This window comes from Mobula hypostoma, chromosome 2 (genome assembly GCF_963921235.1).
Source record: "Mobula hypostoma chromosome 2, sMobHyp1.1, whole genome shotgun sequence".
Taxonomy (NCBI): domain Eukaryota; kingdom Metazoa; phylum Chordata; class Chondrichthyes; order Myliobatiformes; family Myliobatidae; genus Mobula; species Mobula hypostoma.
In genome coordinates this window covers 211,028,799-211,052,601 of record NC_086098.1, presented here as the reverse complement: position 1 = coordinate 211,052,601, position 23,803 = coordinate 211,028,799, and the positions used below count along the sequence as shown (strand labels likewise).

The following is a 23,803-nucleotide window of genomic DNA, read 5'->3' as shown; positions in this document are numbered from 1 at the left end:
TCACATCCACCTAGGAAACACTCTCTACTGTGGCAGGTTCTCCCCTCTCTGGTAGCGTAGCAGAGTGATCACAAGACAGGCAACCAGTTATCACCCTCTGCACTCACTTCAATGCTTCAATCGCCCTCGTCGCTTTAGTTAGTGAACAATGGAAACTTTTGTTGGCGAAATGGAGTCAAAGATCAGCTTGCGCCCCATCCTGCATCTTGCCTACCAGGAGATTCATGCAGACTGTCTCTGCCTCTTGGAATCCTCGCAGACACTGCAGAGTCACTGTTGAAGCAACTAAACGATCTCCAAACAGCAAAGCACACGCCCCAGCAGTTCCAGAATCACATCCAAGAAAAGAAACAGGTGTAAAAGACATAAAAGTAGTGAAAAAGATTGTTCCACGATCCAGCCAGGGGATGTCGACCAAAGGAGCGTTGTACACGGTGCCATCTAATGCCATTTAATGCTATATTCTGCCTTCAAATTTCACCTTCCAAAATGAATCTCTTGAAATGTATTATCCTGGAGGTGTCTGTCATTGGGAGCTCCTGCCACAATTGGTTTTAGTACTGCACTGCCAGACTAAGATAGTTTTCAAGGAAATTAATCCTTTTTGCCCATTCCTCCCCATAATGCATTAAGACCTTTCAAAGTTCAAAGTAACTTTCTTATCAAAGTACACATATGCCACGATATAGAAACATAGAAAATAGGTGCAGGAGTAGGCCAATCGGCCCTTCGAGCCTGCACCGCCATTCAGTATGATCATGGCTGATCATCCAACTCAGAACCCTGTACCAGCCTTCACTCCATTCCCCCTGATCCCTTTAGCCACAAGAGCCATATCTAACTCCCTCTTAAATATAGCCAATGAACTGGCCTCAACTGTTTCCTGTGGCAGAGAATTCCACAGATTCACCACTCTCTGTGTGAAGAAGTTTTTCCTTATCTTGGTCCTAAAAGGACCTTTATCCCTTTATCCTCAAACTGTGACCCCTCGTTCCGGACTTCCCCAACATCAGGAACAATCTTCCTGCATCTAGCCTGTCCAATCCCTTTAGGATTTTATACGTTTCAATAAGATCCCCCCTCAATCTTCTAAATTCCAACGAGTACAAGCCCAGTTCATCCAGTCTTTCTTCATATGAAAGTCCTGCCATCCCAGGAATCAATCTGGTGAACCTTCTTTGTACTCCCTCTATGGCAAGGATGTCTTTCCTCAGATTAGGGGACCAAAACTGCACACAATACTCCAGGTGTGGTCTCACCAAGGCCTTGTACAACTGCAGGAGTACCTCCCTGCTCCTGTACTCGAATCCTCTTGCTATGAATGCCAGCATACCATTCGCCTTTTTCACCGCCTGCTGTACCTGCATGCCCACTTTCAATGACTGGTGTATAATGACACCCAGGTCTCATTGCACCTCCCCTTTTCCTAATCGGCCACCATACAAATAATAATCTGTTTTCCTGATTTTGCCACCAAAGTGGATAACCTCACACTTATCCACATTAAATTGCATCTGCCATGAATTTGCCCACTCACCTGACCTATCCAAGTCACCCTGCATCCTCTTAGCATCCTCCTCACAGCTAACACTGCCGCCCAGCTTCGTGTCATCCGCAAACTTGGAGATGCTGCATTTAATTCCCTCATCCAAGTCATTAATATATATTGTAAACAGCTGGGGTCCCAGCACTGAGCCTTGCGGTGCCCCACTAGTCACTGCCTGCCATTCTGAAAAGGTCCCGTTTATTCCCACTCTTTGCTTCCTGTCTGCCAACCAATTCTCTATCCACATCAATACCTTACCCCCAATACCGTGTGCTTTAAGTTTGCACACTAATCTCCTGTGTGGGACCTTGTCAAAAGCCTTTTGAAAATCCGAATATACCACATCCACTGGTTCTCCCCTATCCACTCTACTAGTTACATCCTCAAAAAATTCTATGAGATAGTGCCCTGAGATTCATTTTCTTGCTGGCATTCACAGTAAACCCTAGCCCTACAATCACCGAGTCTCAGGTCCCAAATGCCACATATCTTGTATTGATCCAATCTCTTATATTTTCTTTCCTACCCCACACTGATTCTGCTGACCCACGTCTCCCTTCTAATCAACTCAGAATTGAAACTCCCCCCAACCCCCTGCTTAAAATGCTGTGCTCTGATGCTTGCTCTAACACTACAGTCCCAGAGTAAACCAAATCAGTCTGTGCCTGACAATCAGCCAAAGCAGGCCTTAGAAAAGAGCATGGAGCAGCAAAAATTAGATGCTAGGAATGTCTAAAGTCTTGGGTGCAGGTAAGCTATTCAGTAAGAGTGCTTTTCAGTTCAATGGAAATATTTGTTCCCTAGGACTGTACTGAACTGTTTTTCAGGTAGAAAGCTATTCTAGTTTCTGAGGAATATTTCATCGGTTAAAAGATATTGAACTAAAGTTCAGTTCTTAAGATAAAAATCTCTGTATTTTTCACCTGACTATAACTGTATATGTTGCTTTAAGCAAATTGCATTCAGTATATATGTGCAGCAGACCGAAGAAAATCATAAAAGGAACTACCTTTGGTATATTTAGACAAAACTGATGGTCTGCAGCAGGTTCTGAAAAGCAAGTGATATTTTACAGTTTCACGTATGCCATTTCAGTGACAAGCAGATTATTATGCCCATATACTATGTGTCCCTTTCTCAACACTAAAAACCATCCATGCTATGCAACTTCCAAATACACATGTGGAAAGTTGCTTGGGTATTGTTTATTTTTAATTTGAGCCCCTGCGACTGCCTGTCATTAGGAGGCGTGTTCCACTAACACTGACTGAGTTGGGTGTCTGAGTTCAAAGAACACGCCTATTTCCTGAGCGTTATAACTGTAACAGGAAGCAGCTATTATTGAACTTAACAATTTGATAGTTCTGTCATTGAGCAACCTGGGGAAAGACACACAACTGAAATTTGCCACATGCGTAGTGGCTTTTATTGCTTTGGGGTCAGAAGCAGTTAGTCCTTCGTTGACAGTTTGGCCGTGCATTAGCAATAAAATCTGATGTTCTAAAATTCTTCATTCTTTATCGTGGGGGAAAAGTGTAAATACTTCAGCTTTGTGAAATCAGTGTGTCATAACTTGCGTCGAGCAGGTGGTGTCAAATGAGCTTCATTTATAATAACCCAGACCAACAGGTCGACCCTGAGGAGTTTGATTTTTCGGTACTTTTCGACAATAGCCATGATGAGGACTTCGCCACAAAAGGTTTGTAAGCTTTATTTATCTTGGATTGTAGAAAAAACACTATATTTAAAGAATTATATTTTGTTGCTTCAATGTCTGATATAAAGATCTAAAGATATAAAAGTAAAATTCTCATGTAACTGCCTATTTGTTTGAGAAGACTCTGTAAAATAATTTGTCATCTTAGAAAACATTTGTTCAGCACATATACTTGTTCTTACAGAAAGCAACAATGAGACCGGGTATTGAATGAAATTAAAAAATATATATTTAACACTATATGTCAGTTTTAGTATGTATCCTAGTGATCTAAAGACATTGAACAGTAGATAGATAGATACTTTATTGACCCCAGAGGAAATTACGGTGTCACAGTAGATGTACAAATATACAAGTATTAGAAGAGAAATAAGAAAGAATTAAAAAAAGTTACCTCAAACAGTTTAACAGGAGGGGTTCATCACTTCCCTAGCTATAGGGTGACTCATTATAGAGTCAATGGCCGACAGTAAAAATGACTTCATTTAGCACTCTTTAGAGTAGCACAGTTGTCTTAGTCTATTACTAAAAGTGTACCTCTGTTCAGTCAAGCTGGCATGCAGAGGGTCCAGAATTGCCAGGATTTTCTGTAGGATCCTTTGTTCTATCACAGCTTCCGGTGTGTCCAGTTTAACTCCTATAACAGAGCCAGCCTTATTAATAAGCTTATTGAGCCTGTTGGCATCACCCGTGTTGATGCCGTTGTCCCAGCACACCTCCGCATAGAAGATTGTACTGGCAACAAAAGACTGGTAGAATATGTGAAGGAGAGGTCTGCATATGCCAAAGGAGCTCGGCCTCCTCAGAACGTAGAGGTGACTCTGGCCCTTTTTGTATACAATCTTTGTGTTGGTGCTCTGCTCAAGTCTGTCATCCAGGTGCACCCCCAAGTACTTGTAGGTCCTCACCACATCTACGTCCTCACCATCAATAGTAACAGGGAGCAGTGCAGGCTTAGTCTTCCTAAAGTCCATCAACATCTCCTTTGTTTTACTGGTGTTGAGCTGCAATGGTGCAAGTAATCACAAATTTTTATTTAATCTACCAGTTCCTTTATATCCTCTATGCTGATTGCCATCATTAGTAAAATGATGTTTGAAAGAAGATATGGGGCAGTTTTTCACGATGTACTATGGCAGACTCATAGTGAAGCTTTAGCCCTTTCAGAATTTGCTGTCTTTAGTTCAATTCCTCACTGATGGTTACATATACATTATACAGCTAGAAGACATTGGTTGCCTTGTGGTTAGCAACATTGGTTTTCACTTTTGGGAACAGATCTGTTAATGTCCCACATTTGCAGTAAAAGAGTTTAAGAATACATCACAAAGCAAAAGGAATATTACTGTGATGTGACTGAAAAACAGTTGTTAGAAATTAAGTCTAAATAAAAGCAATGCATGTCATTTATAATAGAAGATTGATATCTGAGATCCTGCATTTACTTTAAAGAATGGATTTCCATTCAAAGATAACTTCTGTCTGCATTGTCTATTAAAACCAGAATTTGTTTTTGGATATTACTGTATTAATTTTACTGTAACACATTGTTCTTATTTGTAAGCAAGTTTGATAGCTATTCAACAAAAGAGCTAACACTAATTATCATGAGCAAAATATTAGCCATAATGCTGCTGAAAGTGATTGTAATCTTAAGCAAGCAAACTTATTCTCATTTGGTCTCATGATATCTCCCCAACGGAGAGACTTGGTCGTCCTATTTTGTAATTAGCAAAGACAGTTTGCTCCTTCCCTCCAATACTTAACATCACTGAACGTCCTTGCTGAGATATTTACCTTGAGGGCTGTCCAGACTGCTCCTTGAGGAATGATTCTTAATGTGTGATCCTGGTATTGAGCACTGACGGGCTATTTGACTTTAGGAGCATCGCAGCCTGGTATGGAAACGTCAATGCCCTTGAATGGACATTGGTAATGGTTCCCACAGTCTATGAACTCATTTTCAAAGGTTCAAAGGTTCATTTATTACCAAGGACTCATTATCTCATGTTCTCGATATGTATTGCTTATTTATTATTCTGATTATTCCTTTCTTTTTGTATTTGCATATTTTGCCATCTTTTGCATATTGGTTGTATGCCCGGTTGTTGCAGTCTTTCATGGATTCTGCATGGTTTTTGGATGTATTGAGTAAGCCCGCAAGAAATGAAACTTGGGGTTGCATATGGTGACATATATGTACTTTGATAATAAATTTACTGCTGAAATTTTTGCACTTTTTTTTGACCTCATCCTCTCCACTGGTAGTTTCATTAGCACAGTGAGGCCAATTACAACTTTACAATAGACAATTGACAATAGGTGCAGGAGTAGGCCATTCCTTCGAGCCAGCACTGCCATTCACTGTGATCATGCCTGATCATCCACAATCAGTATCCTGTTCCTGCCTTCTCCCTATATCCCTTGACTCCACTACCCTTAAGAGCTTTATCTAACTATTTCTTGAACGAATCCAGAGAATTGGCCTCCACTGCCTTTTGAGGCAGAGCATTCCACAGAACCACAACCCTCTGTGTGAAAAAGTTTTTCCTCAACTCCGTTCTAAATGGTCTACCCCTTATTCGTAAACTGTGGCCTCTGGTTCTGGACTCCCTCAATATTGGGAACATGTTTCCTGCCTCTAGCTTGTCCAAACCCTTAATAACCTTATATGTTTCAATCAGATCTCCTCTCATCCTTCTAAATTCCAGTGTATACAAGCCCAGTCGCTCCAATCCTTCAACATATGACATTCCCGCCATCCCTGGAATTAACCCAGTGAACCTATGCTGCACTCCCTCCATAGCAAGAATGTCCTTCCTCAAATTTGGAGACCAAAACTGCACACAATACTCCAGGTGGGGTCTCACCAGGGCTTTGTACAACCGCAGAAGGACTCTTTGCTCCTATACTCAACTCCCCTTGTTATGAAGGCCAACATGCCATTAGCTTTCTTCACTGCCTGCTGTACCTGTATGCTTACTTTCATTGACTGATGAACAAGGACACTTAGATCTCGTTGTACTTCCCCTTTTCCTAACTTGACACCATTAAGTTAGTAATCTGCCTTCCTGTTCTTGCCACCAAAGTGGATAACCTCACATTTATCCACATTAAACTGCATCTGCTATGCATCTGCTCACTCACCCAACCTGTCCAAGTCACCCTGCATTCTCATAACATCCTCCTCACATTTGCAAATTTGCTAATGTTACTTTTGATCCCTTCATCTAAATCATTAATGTATATTGTAAATAGCTGCAGTCCCAGGACAGAGCCTTGCAGTACCCCACTAGTCACTGCCTGCCATTCTGAAAAGGACCCGTTAATCCCTACTCTTTGTGTTCAGTCTGCCAACATACCTGACATCACTAAATCCATTAGAAATTTGAAACTTGAATCTTTCTTCTTTCTTCAGGCCAGTTTCACAGTTGTTCCCAGAAATTCTAGTGCACACACCTAGGGGGTTTGGACTAGATTTGATTGTAGTCAGAGTGGCTATGAAATGGGTCATCTAGGCCTTGAGGTTGGTGGGGTATGGGTGTGATGTGAAAAGTTGAGGACCCTGGAGATGGGCAATTAGGATCTTGGCCACAGAAGGCAGAGAGATCAGGGTCTGCCGGGAAAGTTTGGGAGAGTATTGGAGAAACAGGGGTGCGTTTGTGATTGTGGACTCAGGAACATCAGAAGTTGGGAGTCTTAAACTTGGGAAGGTCACAACAAACACCAATGGATGAGATGGAGAGAGTTGGAATTTGGTGCACTGTAGGGGAAGGTCAAAAAGAAAGAAGGCAATGAGCTTTGTAAGGACAGAAGATTCAATCCAAGCACTGCCCTATGAAGTTAAACTTGTTCATGCAATACTGGCAATGGTTGTTCCAAGGGCAGCTTAGCCTCAGTTACGCACAATGCTCCAAAAGGAATGTTAAATGGGAAATGACACCATCGGACGAGGAAATTCTGTCAATCATTTTAGGTTAACTAGTATAATCACAAACACAAGAACATCTACGGATACTTGAAATCGAAGCAATACACAAAATGCTAGAGGAACTCAGTAGTCCAGGCAGCATGTATGGAAAAAATTAAACAGTTGACGTTTCCGGCTGAGACCCTTCATCAGGACTGGAAATGAAGCTAGTGTTCTGAAATATCCAGCTGAATTTCCAGAGTGATGAAATACAACATAGAAATGGCTAATGTCCATTCCATTCCAGGTAAAACAGATCTTAAGAAAACAACAATATTTCTTTTTATTAGCTGAGCACAGCTAACTTCTCCAGCCAGTAGAACCAAGATCACTTTGCACAACAACAGACTAGCAGCATTCTTTAAGTGATAGCTGACCACATTCCATTCTGTCATGCTGGACACTAGTTGAAGGGAAGAGTTTACGACTTTACAAAGATGGTAGGGTTCCCCATAATCTATGATGCCATTGTGAGCACTTGTATAGTATTATCACCACTTGAGAACTCTGCCCCACTCTGCAACTGAACAGGGTTCCCCCAAGGTCAGGTTGAACTGTGACCATAGGCATTGAATCATGCTCCATAATTTTACTGTTTTTATGATGATTTTGTTCAGCAGTAATACAGTTTGCCAGCTCTATTTAAGCACCATGACAAACCAAAGGGGATTACGGATTTGCAGAGTTGGCTGATGAGTATATTGCACTGCCTATGGATTTGGATAGGAAGCACAGAAGAATAGACATGCTATCATGTACTGTAAGATAAAGTAGACCACTTCCTAAACCACACAAAAGAAGGGCTTCAGTCTTCAATGGTGCAATGCCATTCTCCATGGTAGTCTGCTGCCTGCTGCACCACATTGCTATCTTGACCCTTTGATATCAATAAAACAGTAACCAGCTGGTGTGTGGGTAACAGCAGAGTGAGAGGAAACATCTAGAGGAAGAAGAGGCGAGGTGGTAATAAAGTCATTTCCTTTGGCTCAATTTGTTTTTATAATTCATCCATAAAATTCCAGTGATCACAATCCCAGTTCCCCATTCAGCAACCCTTTGCCCTACTTCCATGTGGCTGTAGAACAGTAACGCATCACTTGGATATTGAAATCAAAAAATTCCATCTCAGGGTGTATCATATGATATTGCTTTTATGAATTGCACATTGGCTTGTTATGTAATTCATAATCTCTTCCTGACCATATAATCACATAGAATGGTGAGATTCTGTTTGTATATCAGCTGTCTGCATCTTCAGCAACTAGCATGGATGTGATTTAACAATGACCTTTACCTAGGTTGGAGGGTAATATCAGAGTTCTTACTTATCTAACCTTTCATGTGGTTTCCTCTTGTGACCTGTTCAGCCCTCCAAGCACATCAGGGCACAGGATATTAAGCTAAGGTTTGCAAATCCAAATGGGCTAACATGACTTCAGACTATGGCAGGGAATGTTGGCAAGGTCCCGGTGAATATTGGTGTGTGTATTTTTCTCAGTTATTGGATATTCTGAAGGACTAGGCTATCACAGTGTATGGTAGAGGAGTGACCTTTAGTTTATAAAGTCATGAGGGGCATATATAGGATAGAATCTGATCATACACTTGAGATGAGATTTACTGACCTGCCCTAGATAAGTTCTGGATTTCTGTGAAAGAAGAGTGTCCTGCCATTCATAGGAAAGCAATGAACATTTTACTGCAGTTTTCAACTTCTTACATGTGTGAGCAAGTTTCTTCTTGTTTAACAAGCATCAAGAGCAAGGATAGAAGCTGTGTCATTTCAGTTGAAGGTGAAATCCATGTGTGTTTATCTCATGTTTGATCCAGAAATCAATATTTATGCAGCAAAAAACAAGCACAGATTTCACATGCTAGGCTATCTGAGCCTGATCATGTCACTTAGTAAGAAAATATTTTTTTCAAAGTCTTATATAAAATTCTGTCTTAGGCTGTATTTTTATTCATATTGCTTTGGTTTATGGTTTTTAGTAATTTTACTTTTCAACATTATCAATAAATTTTCATGCTGTAAATAGCATTAATTAAAATCAATTTACAACCTTTATTTAAATTAAATCTACCGTGCCGATCTTTAGAAAAATTAAATCTCATTTTAGCTTAAGCCAGTTATTTAGCAGAAATTTATTATGTTTGCCTTATGAGTTTTTAAAATTTATGAAAGGGAAAGAAAGAGATTAATTTCAAGAATGACAAGCTAAGCTTAACTATCCTTTTTTTCAAGAAAGTTTGGCTAAAAATTAATTTTCTACTTGAAAGAGCATTGACAATTATTGTTGGATTAATATGTCTACAACTTACTGATCACGCTAACATAGCGAACTGTAGATATAATCATTTTTATCCAGGGGTTCCCTGAGACCTGAAAGTTATTTCAAGGGTTTCTTCAGGCCAAGAAGGTTGAGAAAGGCTGTGGTAGATAGTCATAGTTATTTTCCCAGAGTAGATGAGTCTAAAACTAGAGCACAGTTTAATGTTGGAGAAAGATTTAAAGGGGATCTGAAGTATAACTTTTCAGACAGAGGGTGGTGGATCCTTGGGATGAGTTGCTGGAAAAAGGGACAGAGGCATGTACAATTACAACACTTAAAAGATATTTTAGCAGGTAGATGGAAAGGAAAGCTTCAGAAGAATATGGGTGAAATGCTGGTAAAGAGGACTAGATTATGTGACAACTTGATCAGTTGTTCTCTTATGATGCTAGAACGCTTGATCTCAGATGCTTGCAATTTCTTGCCATTTGGATAATAAGATTTTTTTTTAAATTTTACCTACCAAGTTGGCCATTTTATATTTTCCAATGCTGTGAGATCTTTACCCACTCACATAACATATACATTTAACCCTTTGTAGCCTATTTTTCCACTTTCCTACTGATCTGGGTATCCAAGTGTCATATTTTGTTGGCAATTCCATTATTAAAGTTTTCAAAATGAAAGCAAAAATCACTACTCATTTCTGAAGATTTGATTTGAGCTTCCAAATCTAGTGATATTTTTCTAGTATCTCGAAGTTCTTGTTTAGGATGGATTCAATGTGTTTGTGGTAGCTATTTTTGTAGGTCCAACTGTACATCCAAATTTGTATGACTCCATTGGTGACATATTGTATGTGTAGGCATTGAGAATTGCAAATGTGAGCCCTGAAGTCAGTTGATAAACCTTGCAAAAATCTTATTTCTTCATTATGTAGTTTTTTTTCCAAATATGGTAGTCTATTATTGAACTAAACTCCTTCTGACTTTATCACACATGTGCATGTGGAACTATCGTCTATATTAGCTGTGGTTTTAGGAAAACGGGTTCGTCCCTGTATGTTTCACATACAACCTCCATCCTAGGCTGATGATACTTTGGCAAAGGCTACACCAATCATGTGCTTCTCATGGAATGCAGCATTGATGTAGACTGTGAGGGAGAAGACCTGGTTACAGCAATTGTGGTTTGGCTAAATAGGCTGTTCTTTGGGGATAACTGTGTGAATAATAGGTTTGATTTAGCAATTGAAGCAGTTCTGACCTTCTTTCAGTCAAGGGCCACCAATTAGTTCCTGTGGATCTGACAGTAGTGCAATACTGGCGAGGCCGCATTGCAACATACGGCTTTTAGATACAGCTTGTGAACAATTGGTAGATGAATGATAAGGATATATTGCATTGGGATCTCCCAACAGTACTGTTGTGGATGCCGGGATGCTGCATTTGAAAGTGCATTCACAGCTCTTGACCACATCTGTGAGGCCAGTCATTGAACTTACTGCAACAATGTATCTAGTTTCATAGATCTGACTTCTGGCTTTGAATTCTATGACCATGTGCTTAGAGTGCCACGTTAACATGTTTTTAGGAATTTTTGGCCACCTGTAGTTAAAGACATCTCCTCCACCAGATTTCCAGTCTGAAACAGTCAAAATTTCCTTGTCCTAAGCTATACCAATCTCTCCATTTTCCAGGTCAGTTTCAGCTTCACTAGTTCCAGCTCCATCTGGTCCATATAAAAGGATCAAAAACGTTTCAGATGTCATAAATCCAAAACAAAAAGAGAAAATGTAGAAAAATCTGAATCTGCCAGGCACAATTCATGGCATGAGTCAACCTTTCAAGTCAATCACCGTTCATTACAACTGGGAAAGTGACTAGATAACTACGTTATAAGTTGCAGAAAGAGGAAGGAGTGGAAAAGTCTGATCTGTATCCTTTCACAGATATTCTCTCTGTTCTCTCTACCCCTTCCACTTTCAGCAGCTGCATAAACATTTGTTTTCTCACTTTTCTAGTTCTGATGAAAAGTGATTAACATGAAATGATGACCATTTCTTTCTTTGTGGATGTTGCCTGTTCAGTTCTTACAATTTTTTTTTTGTTTTTCATTTCCCCTTTAAGAAGTGCTGGCCAATTTTAACAGGTACTTATGAAGCATGCAGCCAATAACATTGTATCTGGATGGCATAAACAAGGAAGTGAGCAGTGAGAAATATTTGTATGTTACTGAATTGACAACATCACATTCCTCAGCCATTTACTGGAGGGTTATTGAATCTAATTATGTACCTGTCCCCATTCCATCTCAGTTAAAAAAAACCTGTTCTATACCTCAGCAAACATGATACATTGAAAACTGGAGATGAATCAGACAGAATATTATAAATGGGAGGGTTAAATACACAAAGATGGCATCAGATCAGTTTCCATTCTGTTGATAGTATTCCATATATTATATATTTTAAGAAAGATTTTCTTGCAGTACAGATATTCTGCCAGAGCAAAGGTTTGCAACTTTGAATGAAGAAATGGACAATATAGCCGTGTGTCTTTAAACTTAGTCAGATTTATCTGTTGGAGATATAAAAAATATTTTTGTTTGTACCTTGTTTCCTTATTAAATTTCTTTCTAGCCCCATGTATAATTTCAATCCGAACTAGAGGCAAATTAGAGATTTTATTATCAGTTCATTTTTACCAGCTGAGGCTTAAGAATATCATGATGTTATTTGAAAGGCAGTAAAATATAGTTACCAGCATCTGTTTGCCAATTACAATGTCATAAACTTGTGTAATAATAACCTGGTATTTCTTTCTTTCAGAGGCAGAAAATGTTGCTGCTTCTCACAAGGGCATTGTTCCTCCTACTGGGATTGGTTTCCCAACTATGGATGTCTCCCACTATGGATCTCAATCGTGTAGCTCAATGGTATCTACAGTGTTGGCTGGAGAACACATGAGTGAATATGGCCAAGTGGACAACAGGGAGTTCAAGTACTACTTGGAAGTTGCAAAGCCAAATGCATCATCTGGTGTAGAAAGCCCAAGAATTGAGATCACACCATCACCTGGATTGTTTCATGTAACCCCACATGTAACCAGCTTTGGTGAGCAATCATATCATTCTCCGACAGCAGTTCCAAGAGTCACTTTACCTGTGCCAGGTTCTGAAAACATTGTATATAGGGACCCAAACAGTCCAGCTAGTAGTGCCTCATCAACAAGCTGGCAATCAGTTGTGTCTCATGAGTCAAGTTCCCATTATGGCATCTCACCTCAGACCTCACCAATAACATCTCCATGTGTCTCCCCAAAAAATGGTGCAGAAGAATATCAAGGTCAGGGTGTCCACCATTCTCCAAGAACATCTCCTGTCAATTCTCCTTCAGCTCATAATGAAAACTGGCAGAATGCACGATCACCATCCCCCATGCCCCGGCCTTCTTCAAGGTCATCATCACCTTGTGGAAAAAGAAGATATTCCTGTGACCGCTCCAGAACTCCTTCTCCGCAGGCTTCACCAAGAGTCATTGCCAGAGATGAACCCGGTTTGCACCAATTTGCAAATTCTGCAAGTCTTGCAGATGCAATGAGCACACTCACCACCGATTCCAACAATGAGTTGGTCGAAATGCATCCGATAAAGGCTCGTATCATGGATCTGACTCCGCCATCCTCCCTGAAAACTGACATGTGTAAAGGAGAAAAACCTCTCGGTTTTACCACGCTGAATTACGCTGAGTTTTCAGGGCCTTGTCAAGATTTGAAGAAAGATATTTATGGAGTTGACCCACTTCTACTGATGCCTCCTCATCCTTTTCAGTGGACAAAACCCAAACCTACATGCAGGTGAGTGTTGATTCATTTTCATTCAAAATCAGACAGGAAGGATTATTTCACTTTGGCTTCAGCTAAACCCCTAACAACTACTTCTTTGATCCTTCATTGCAATCTTATCACAATATCTCTTCAGCTAATTTACTGATTCAGTTAATGCAGACATTAGAAATTAGAAAGTGCAAAACGAAAAACACAACAAATTGAAGAAAAAGACTCAGAATTTAAAAATGGAGATGTGTGGGGGAATATGGATTTAAATTATGCTGGTATATGTGGTTAAAGTAATGAAATTAAGGACTTCCTCATCCAATTTTTACAATCTTGACCAGTAATATATCAATGAAAGCACATCTTGGCTCATTGTAGCCAGCTGATTTCCTCAAGGGCTTTGCACTGACAAATTGATTAAATTGAACACTGTAACACATCATCCCTTTGGGAACCAGGTCATGACATCAAGTTCAGTACATAATGATGAAAAGATTGAAGTGTGATTTATTGCACTAACCTTAATAATCCGTGTCTTGATTTGGTGGCAGAGTACTAATCCACAGTTACCATTATAGGTTAATTTTTTTCTTCTTATACTGACTGCAGAAAGTAAAATGTTAGAAGTTTGGCAATAATTTAGGCACAGTGAAATGCTTAGTTCAATGGTTTAGTTTTCCAAAGCTATTTAGACTGCATGTTTCATTGAATTTTACAGAATTTAATAGATTAAAAATATTTGAATATTGTTAAGATTTAAATTATATGACTTTTTGGAAGTTAGTTGGTTATAATTGCTATATTTAAAATCTAAGGATTCTCTTTGAAGGAGGATGGAATAGTATAGAGAGACTTCAAACTTATTTTCAAAATATTCCATCCATGCAACAGTATATTAAACATAAAATACTCTGCAGATGCTGGGGTCAAAGCAACACTCACAACACGCTGGAGGGACTCAGCAGGTCGGGCAGCATCCATGGAAATGATCAGTTGACGTTTCGGGCCGGAACCCTTCGTCAGGACTGTAGAAGGAAGGGGCAGAGGCCCTATAAAGAAGGTGGGGGGAGGGTGGGAAGGAGAAGGCTGGTTGGTTCCGGGTGAAAAACCAGTAAGGGGAAAGATAAAGGGGCGGGGGAGGGGAAGCAGGGAGGGGATAGTCAGGAAAGGTGAAGAAGGAATGGGGAAAACACATTTTATATTAGTATATTAGTCAGCTATGGCTTAATGTTGAATTTTCATTTCTAAGTCAGGTCATGGGTTCAAACCCAACATCAAAGATATGAACAATTATTTGAATCTTGCAATCAGTGAGGTACTAAAAGAATACTACATTATCTTCATGCAGGTGTAACTTTAATCCAAAATCTATCTGCTTTCCTGGGCTGATGTAATACATTGCATGATACTGCTCAGGGCAGAACAGGACAAACGTTGGAGCGCCCTAACTAACATTTAGCATTCAACCAATACCAAAAATCTAATTTCTTTGTGTGTTTGCAGGAGCTTGCTGCTTGTAGCTTGGCTGTGTTAGTGTTTACACTGCTTAGATAACACTGGGGTGTTTTTTTAAGGAATATTAACAGATATTTTCTGCAAATTATATTTTACTGAAATGATGTCAAGGACTCCAGTTTGCTGATATACTGCAGAACTATTGGTGCTCTTGGTATAACAGAAACATTTAAGTAGTGATTTCCTGAAAGGTTTTAGAAGAGTAAATAAGAAAAACTGTTTCCAGTAGCAGAAAGGTTTCATCCAAGGACAACTGGAGACAATTGTCAAAAGAATAAAAGGTAATGCAAAGAAAATATATTTATTCAGGTAGTTGTTCATTCTGAAACACATTGTCTGAAAAATTGGAGGAAACAGATTAAATAGTAACCTTCAAAAGGAATTGGATGTAAAACTACTGTGAAGAAAGAATTAGGAAGAGGTTCCAATCGCTCTTCCAAAGGTTTAAAAGTCATCTAAAAATTCTGTGATCACAATGATGATGATACTTTGACAGGGCTTCACAGACCAGAAGGAATGGTAGCTTTGTCTTATTAGATCAAGAGATAGGATTGTTTGAGATTTGTTTGTAGTTGAGTCAAACAGTGTTGCATTTGCATTCATGTATTTGAAAAGAAATGACAAATTGTAAAACAGGAAACAGTCCAGTGGATAAAAAAGCATTAATGCAATATATGATGATATAATGTACACAAAAAGTGAGATATTTTATCACCAAATTATTTTCCTACCAAAATCTAACACAGACTGGATGCAGTTCACTTTAGGATACTGCAGTGTGAAACCAGTATGATATGATTTAGGTAGCAAATAGATGTAAGAATGTTAGAATGCTTATGAAGCTTTTAAAGAACATTTCAATGAACTGAAATGGAACCCATTTTGCTCTATTGACAACCAAAATTGCCTTTAATTTTGAGACTCCAGAGTCTCCAGTGTCAGAAGGATGATGAATGATAGGTATCTCTCCTGTTTTTGGAGTGGGTGGTTAGGAACTGAGAGTGATGCTATGGATTTGGTTGATTATAAGCACAGGGATTCTCATAATGATATTCCTAACTTCTTAACCCATTCCAGTGTGACAACATTCAGAAATGTACTGATGCTAGCCTCCACTCTGCCATTCTGGATTACACCCTTTGTTACCAATACAGCCAGAAGAATCTTGTAAGGATATCCATTGTTGAGAAGTGGCAAATTACTTGAATTTATAAAATTATATTTTGTAAAATGGACCAGTTAGCTAATTATGAGAGTGGTTAACATCTGGAAAAGCATAATAAATCTCATTCAATTATTTAATATGATTACAGGAAGATTATAAAGAACTGTAAACAAGATTTGGATGATGAGAATAGTTTGCATAATTTTCATTACTGCTTTGTTATATTATCAGTCTCATTGGCAATTTAGTTTACCTGTTCATGTTATATGTGAGTTATATTTTACTGCTGGAATTATTAACTGATATTGTCTTCAGTATACAGTATATACTATTTTCATTGTAGGCATAGTATGAATACTATCACAGCTCTCTGTGATTGACTTTATATTGGGCATGCGTGAAAATTAAAGGAAAGGCGAGGCTAGGATTTCATTACAATTATAATGAATTTAAACTTTGCCTTTGTTACTACTAGAATGCGAAAAACAACTTTTATTTCATTATATTTCTTGTATCTGATGTACTGTACACATTCAGTCAAGTTCTTGTGTAACAAATGGTTAACTGTAATCAATTGCATTCTACACAAACAGGTTCTCATGTGTCTTTATGCTATATCAATTGCTACATTTTCAAAATACATCACTAATTGTAACATATTTAGCAATGATCTGAAATCATGAAAGTTAATCCATAAATGGAAGCTGCTATTTTAATATCATATTACATACTGACTAACTGTCATGAAGACCCAGTATCACCTGAACTCACCAGGGTCAAGATGTACGTTGTTCATTGGTTGTTAAAAGGAAACAGCAATTGAAGACAAGGTTCTTCCTTTAGGAAAAGGTGCCCATGAAAATAACTCACAGCGGAAAGGTTATAATGTAATGTCAAAAGAAAGGGGGGGGGAGGTAACGTCGACTCAGACCATGGGAGGCCTGCGTCGGGCATTTTCATGCCTTACAAGGCGCAGATTGGAAGTCTATGTGGGGCGCCACTCCTTGCACAGACTAGAGCAATGTGTGATTAAGTGCCTTGCTCAAGGGCACAAGCACGCTGCCACAGCTGAGGCTCGAACTAGCTACCTTGAGATAACTAGACGAACGCCTTAACCACTTGGCCACGTGCCCACAAAAGAAAGGATGAGATCAAAACATGAACCTAGAACAACTTAATCCATAAGTTCCAAATACGTGAACATGCTTTTGTTTGTTGATGCAAGTAATTATAAAAATGATGTCCTATTTTACAGCATTCCTTCTCTACCACCTCTGGAGTGGCAACTGCCAAGTCTATCAGGACAGTATGAATTGCAGATCGAGATACAGCCTAAACCTCACCACCGAGCTCACTATGAAACAGAAGGAAGCCGCGGGGCAGTTAAGGCTCCAAATGGTGGTCATCCTGTGGTCCAGGTAATACATTTAATTATGAAAAATGATTCTATTTGGTACTAGGAAGAGAGTTCCTACTTAAGACATACTAGTTGCTTATGTTGCGAATGTTGAGTTGATGAGTATATTCAAAATGGAGATCAATAAATTCACAGATTCATGTAAGTAATGTGTAACGTATAATTTATATTAATGCAATTTTATATATTTATCTTTGTCTTGTAATGTATAGTGCTGCAGGTGCAAAAAGCTATTTTTCCATGGCATTTAAACCAAATGTGTGTATGCCACTGACAATAATAAACTTGAACTTGGAAAACAGAGCTATTAATTATGTCTATGTGCAGATGTAAGATCAGCAATGATCTTGTTGAAGGAAGCTGAAAAGGCAAATGACCAGTTTCACTTCAAATTAAACAGAATTTTGATTGAAGCAGACATTGGCCACTGTTTATATTATCTCTTGTTTTTGTGGCTCAGGGGTAATTTGGCTGAAAGATGAAGGGACATTTTAAGCTACAGAAACATAAAATGTTGATCAGACAGCACCCACAGAGAAGAGAAGCTCAGAATAATTATTTCATCTGGATGTAAGAACTGGGAATAATTATTAATAAACGTGTTTTCAACATTGATTGTTAAGCTGTGGCTCGGAAGGTGGTTGTGTGTGGGGACCCAGAGTCTGCACTGATTGGAGGTTTTGAGGAAGATTGGTGGCTTGGGAAACGAGGTTCAGGACTAGTCTAGTCAACAGTTTAGCTGCAAGGGTACCCACAGACACCTTGCTTAATGTCAGACAGCACCCATGGCATAATAAAGGTTGGAAACCCTTGTTTTGGAGGAATTATAGTAGGTAGGTCAGGATGGCAGCGATATTGAATGTTAACAGTTCAGTGTGGGGCTACCTTAATAGGATCACGGTGCAGCATTACACTGTGAAGATCCAATTGACTATTGCTAACAATGATCTAAATTTGATACGCCTAACATGAAAAATGCCCAGGAGAATTTCTGGAGTGACTTGAACTTACTTGAAAGTAGGCGTTACTGCATTTTGCTTGGTGGTAAGCAAAATTTTCATAGGGTCAAACAGCAGAGGAACAGGGCTTCAGTTCACTAAGTCCATGTCAACTCTCAAGTACTTCTTTGTACCAATCCCCTTTACCAGCACTTGGCCAGCAGACCACAATGCCTCGGTGATTCAATTGCTTTTTTGGATGCTGCTTACGTGTTGTGAGAATATCTGCTTCCAACACCTTCTTTGGCAGTGTTTTCCAGATTGCAAACATTCTGTGGGTTAGATTACTTCAATACCCTCTAAATTTTTTACTCCTCATTTTAAACTTATCCCTTTGGTCTTATATGCGTCTGCCACAGTTTCTTACTATCTACCCTATCTATACTTCCCAGAAATTTGTATATATCTGTCTGGTACCCCATCAACCTCTTCAGATTCAAGGAAAACAAACACAGCCTGTCCAATGAAATATGCCTTCCCCAGCCACATCCTGGTGAATCTTCTCTGCATCTGCTCCGATACAATCACATCTTTCCTGTACAGTGTTCCAGCTGTGCACTAGATAATATTTTATAAAGTTGTATCAAAATCTTCCTGTTATTATACTCTCTCCTCCGCCAGTGAAGACAGGTTTCCCATATGCCACCTTCACCACACTATCAACCTCTACTGCTGATGAATGCGCTGTATGGTCCTCACGCCTTCATCTTTTGGCGGCCCATCATGCAAGTTCCAAACCAGAGGTGAATATGACACAACAGGGGGTTGTCCAGTGATCACATGACCTTTTATTCCAAGTGCACTTCACACATACTTAAATGACAAACACATAATAAAGGGTTGCCACACACACCGCTGACTGGGCCACAGAGAAGAACATCAGCAGCGCTTGTCAGAGTGAGTCATAAGCAGTGACAGCCTGTTGCATTGTGTACTACCTGACAGGAATAACAGACCATTGATTTTAGCCCCTGAACAATAATCTTCATCCATTAGCAGAATGTTCTGTTGTTTCCATGGCCCCGCTAATACCAAGTTTTGTATAGCAATTGGTTGCCCTCTGGTTCCTTTTTTGCTTGTGGGCTACACATGAGCTAGGTTTACATGCTTGAACTGTGATCTGTGGTTTTTTTTTAATCTTGTCACGTCTTCCTCTAATTTTTGGTTCGGGCCTGAAGTCACAGCCTTCTGCAAACACAAGGCATGTGTCATCTTCAACAAACCAGCAACTGGTTCTAAGGGGCTGAAAACAATATTATCATAATTACCACCTAAAGCCTTTTTTAAAAAAACAAATATTCAACGTGTAGGAGGATTATTGTAGAATTACTTCCAAAACTCTTCACTCTGAGCAATGAAAATGGGTGGCAACAGAATTATAACATTTCCTGATAAAATGAAGGTGGTGTGTGCCCAGACTTGCATTTGTGAAGTGCTGTGGTCAGGGGAAGAGGTGGTATGATCACGTGTGAAACAGGAAGTTGTCAGTGAAGGGGTGAGGAACAAGACTAGCGGCATTCAGGACAGAAGAATGCATGAATGTAGAAACATATAATGAAAAGAAAGTTGATAAGCAATAAATCTTAAATAATAAATAACGACCTTCTGATTTTTGTTTTGCTATTTTCTGTTATTATGAGCAATCAATGGAAGAAAAATCAGCAAAGGACAAGTATGACAAAGCTTTGCTTGTGTTGATAATTTGGCAGAACAATATACCATTATAACAAATAGCCATATGTTATAAGAATTAAATACATTTTTCATAACAAAATACTGCAAAGTATTTGTATTTTTGCAGTGTTCTTAACATCCTAAAGTGCTTCCTAGGTACAGAATTGGCCCAAATTTGACGCTATCATTTTTCCATATATTTTCCTGCTGGAGTTATAATTACAGCAAATGAACAGCAGGAACCTGAGATGGAACAATGTAGACCCCAGTTAAAATGACTCCTTTCACATTTTCCAGTTCATGGAAGTGAAAATAAAATTACTTCACCTTTCCTCATGCTTGGATTAGTTGACAATGAATTGTTTAAAATGATCTAACTTGGGAACTAGGACATTTGATGTCGCCAGCAAAACAAACTGAAGAAAAGCGTACTTTTTATATGACATGCAGATTTTGTAAGTCCTTTTCTCCCCCTTTTGTTCGGATCTTGCTCTCCATACCTGTTATGACCTCTGCCCAAAACTCCACTATAACTCCTCTGGAACCATTTGCTGGGGAGTATGGCAGGCAGACCCCCTAACAGTCAATCCCCAAACATTTTCTTTCTTTCCTGAGCAAAGCAACTGCCTTCCACTTGGTGGTGTCTGGCAGGGTTACAGGTATACATATAGGGAGTAATTCCTGGAGTAAATTTATGTACCATTACAGGTGATTTACTGTAAGTATAATCTGGCTCCCTCATAATCCACATAAGGCCATTTAAAAAGCATATTTTCATTACTCTGAGCTTGGCTTACTACTATTCAGAGCAATTCATGCTGCAAAAGCCTTATTTTCTTTCACTTTACAATAGCCTTTCGCTAACAAACTTCACTGAAAGAATAACTTGTTTCACAGAAAAGTCAGATGAGAAGCTAGGAACTATTACCTTTAGGTTTCATCAAAAAAGAGAGGAAGTTATTTTTGTTTCAGCGCCTAAGGTGGAGCCAAATAGTTACTGTTGAGTTCATGTTTTCCCACAAATCTAATTTGTTCATAGGGCATTTATAGACACATGTCATTGGAGAATAGCTTCTTTGAAGCTGTGTGAATATTATCACCAACGTCAAGTTTATGTTACCGAAACCACATACACCAGATTCTCACAAATAATAGGCCATGAAGGACAGAGGAGTGTGACAGAAACCCCTACATGCAGGCCCGTTTAAATAGCCAGCTATAAAACACTCACTGTTTTAAGAAATATAATTTAAAAAGGCTGCTAAGGATCTGCAGTTGTTTTAAATAGAAGATGATTGAGACCCAAGGGTAAACAAATGCTGATAATCTCAATTTTGCTGATGTAAGATCAAGCAATTCAACAGAAGCCAGATTGGCCCATATTGACTGTGCCTACTTTATAAAAAAGCTATCCAATTATCTCCACCTACCTGCTCACTTCCCATAGCTTTTTATTTGATTACTTTTCAAATTTCCTTTATGGATTTTGTGTCATCATCCTTACAGGCATTGCATGCCAGATCATAGCGACACATTGCATCAGAACAATCTAATCCAATCTATTAATCTTTAATGCTTCTGTGCCATTTACCTTCATTGCTATTCTGTGATAAAGCATGAAAGCACTGCTCACACCCCTCTTTCCGTCACTGGCACAGCAGTGGAAACTGCAAGCAGGTTCATACTCTTGGGAGTGCATATCACACACACAGTCAGGGAAGCTCATCAACACCCCCGCTTTCTGAAGAGGCGGAAGAGAGCTGGACTTCGCACATGCACACTCACGTCATTCTACAGATGCACAGTGGAGAGCATCCTGACAAGCTTGATATGGACACTGCACAACAGCAGACAGGAAGGCTCTACAACGGGTGGTCAAAACTGCCCAAAGCATCACCGGCGCCAGCCTTCCTGCCATCAGGGACAGACATGAAAAAAGGTGCCAGAAAAGGGCCAGTAACATCATGATGGATCCCAGCCACCTTGCTCACGGACTGTCTGTCCACTGTCATCAGGGAGGAGGCTACATAACATTCACGCCAGGACCACCGGACTGAAAAAAACAGTTACTTTCCCCAAGAAGTAAGGCTGATCAAAACCTCCATCCACTAACTGCACCATTACTTTAATATTTACCATCATTCACCTCTATAAACCTCATGTTACTTTATGGACGTGCAATCAACCTATGTATATAAGCTATCTTATCTATTTATATTTATTGTGCTTTATTATTATTGTGTTCTTTATCTTTTGTTTTTTTTGTGCTGCATCAGATCAATCAGAGTAACAATTATTTCATTCTTCTTTACACTTGAGAACAAGAAACAACATTAAACAATCTTGAATCTTGAATGGAATAGCCTGTCAGTATTGTTACACCATATTATCTTATCATTGCATAGAGCATCGATGACCATTTTAGTCTGATGCTGTAAGCATTAGGAGTACCCGTCACAATACACTTTGCCTTTCATGAAAATTTGATGTCCAAGATTAAGGCTGTTCAGGTGAGAGGAAAGGAGAATGGTAATAATAATCCTGATTGAGGCCTGAGAGTGTTGGGTCTATGATTTCTGTATAGGAACAGGTTAGATGTCTGAAGAACAGGTCAATAATCAGAATCAAGGTGTTTGCAATGATAGGTTGGGGGTGGAATTTTGGGGATTGGGCCTCCATTGTGAAAATCGGAATGACAGGATCCTTTGAGATCTAAGGGAGGGCATTGTTGTGTTTTGACTGCTATGAATCAGGGTCTCTAGATACTTTAGTCATTGGCATTGTCCAGCCTCAGTCAATTCAGAAGAGTATGAGGCAATGAGGTTGGAAATTTAGTTCCATACAGGGGTTATTGAAGATTGAGAATAGAAGATAAATAATTGGTAATGTGTTTCACTCTGTCCAAAGTTTATTTTCAGCAAAGTATCATGAAAATAAATTAGAAATGTACTAATTTATAGTTCCTTGTCAATATTAACTAGAAAATATTAACAATGATGATGAGTCACACCTCAGTACTGTCACTTTGCTCAAATCCATCTATACTTTAGAAAGAACGTTTTGCTTTGGCATAACTTTGACTATTTCAGTTTCATTGCTCTGATGAAGTATTCAAGGTTGCATTTTACAAGACAGATTGTTTTGGTTTGTCAAATAGCAATATTATGGCTATACTGTTGAGTAATGTAAAGACAAAAACAAGAATGGTTTCAAACTCTGCATATGCATATACATTTATATCCAAAAGCCATAGACAGACCTTATCAATAAAGGAGTTCTCTTGGAATTCATGTGACCACGTCATTATATCCCACTGGGTAATACTTCTTTCGAAGTCATTTCTTTTGTTGCACCTGTTTCTCCCCAAACTCCTGTGAACTATCCCAGCTCCACCTTCATGCCTCATCTCTCTAACAAAACACCCGGGTGTCATTACAGGAGATGTGCCATATAAGTGGAAGAACTTTGCAAAAAAAAAATTAATTTAAATGATTTAATGAACTTCCAAGATGTTCTATGATTTGTAGGAGGATTTAGCAATTGAAGAAGCAGGATTAATCCACAGACTTCTTTAGCTAATGTGCGATTAAAAGCAAAAAAAAAAGAGCATTTTTGAATGCTGAATAAGAATTACACTCAGCAGCTAGTTTATTAGGTACAGGAGTGGAAACCAGTGTGGTCTTCTGCTGCCA

At 39.1% G+C, this 23,803-nt stretch overlaps 1 protein-coding gene across 3 annotated transcripts in view; it reads left to right on the top strand.

Annotated features, from left to right (window-relative positions):
- Nucleotides 1–23,803, top strand: part of nfatc2a (nuclear factor of activated T cells 2a) — a 167,405-nt gene that overhangs the window by 17,875 nt on the left and 125,727 nt on the right. For 2 of the 3 annotated variants that reach the window (XM_063041477.1, XM_063041476.1), the window contains exons 1-3: nt 2,935–3,245; nt 12,337–13,363; nt 17,278–17,440. In XM_063041477.1, coding sequence (XP_062897547.1) covers nt 3,143–3,245; nt 12,337–13,363; nt 17,278–17,440 — 1,293 coding nt within the window. In that variant the 5' untranslated portion in view covers nt 2,935–3,142. Of the gene's footprint in view, nt 1–2,934; nt 3,246–12,336; nt 13,364–17,277; nt 17,441–23,803 lie in introns of those variants that run through there. The other variant, XM_063041478.1, reaches the window with a different exon arrangement.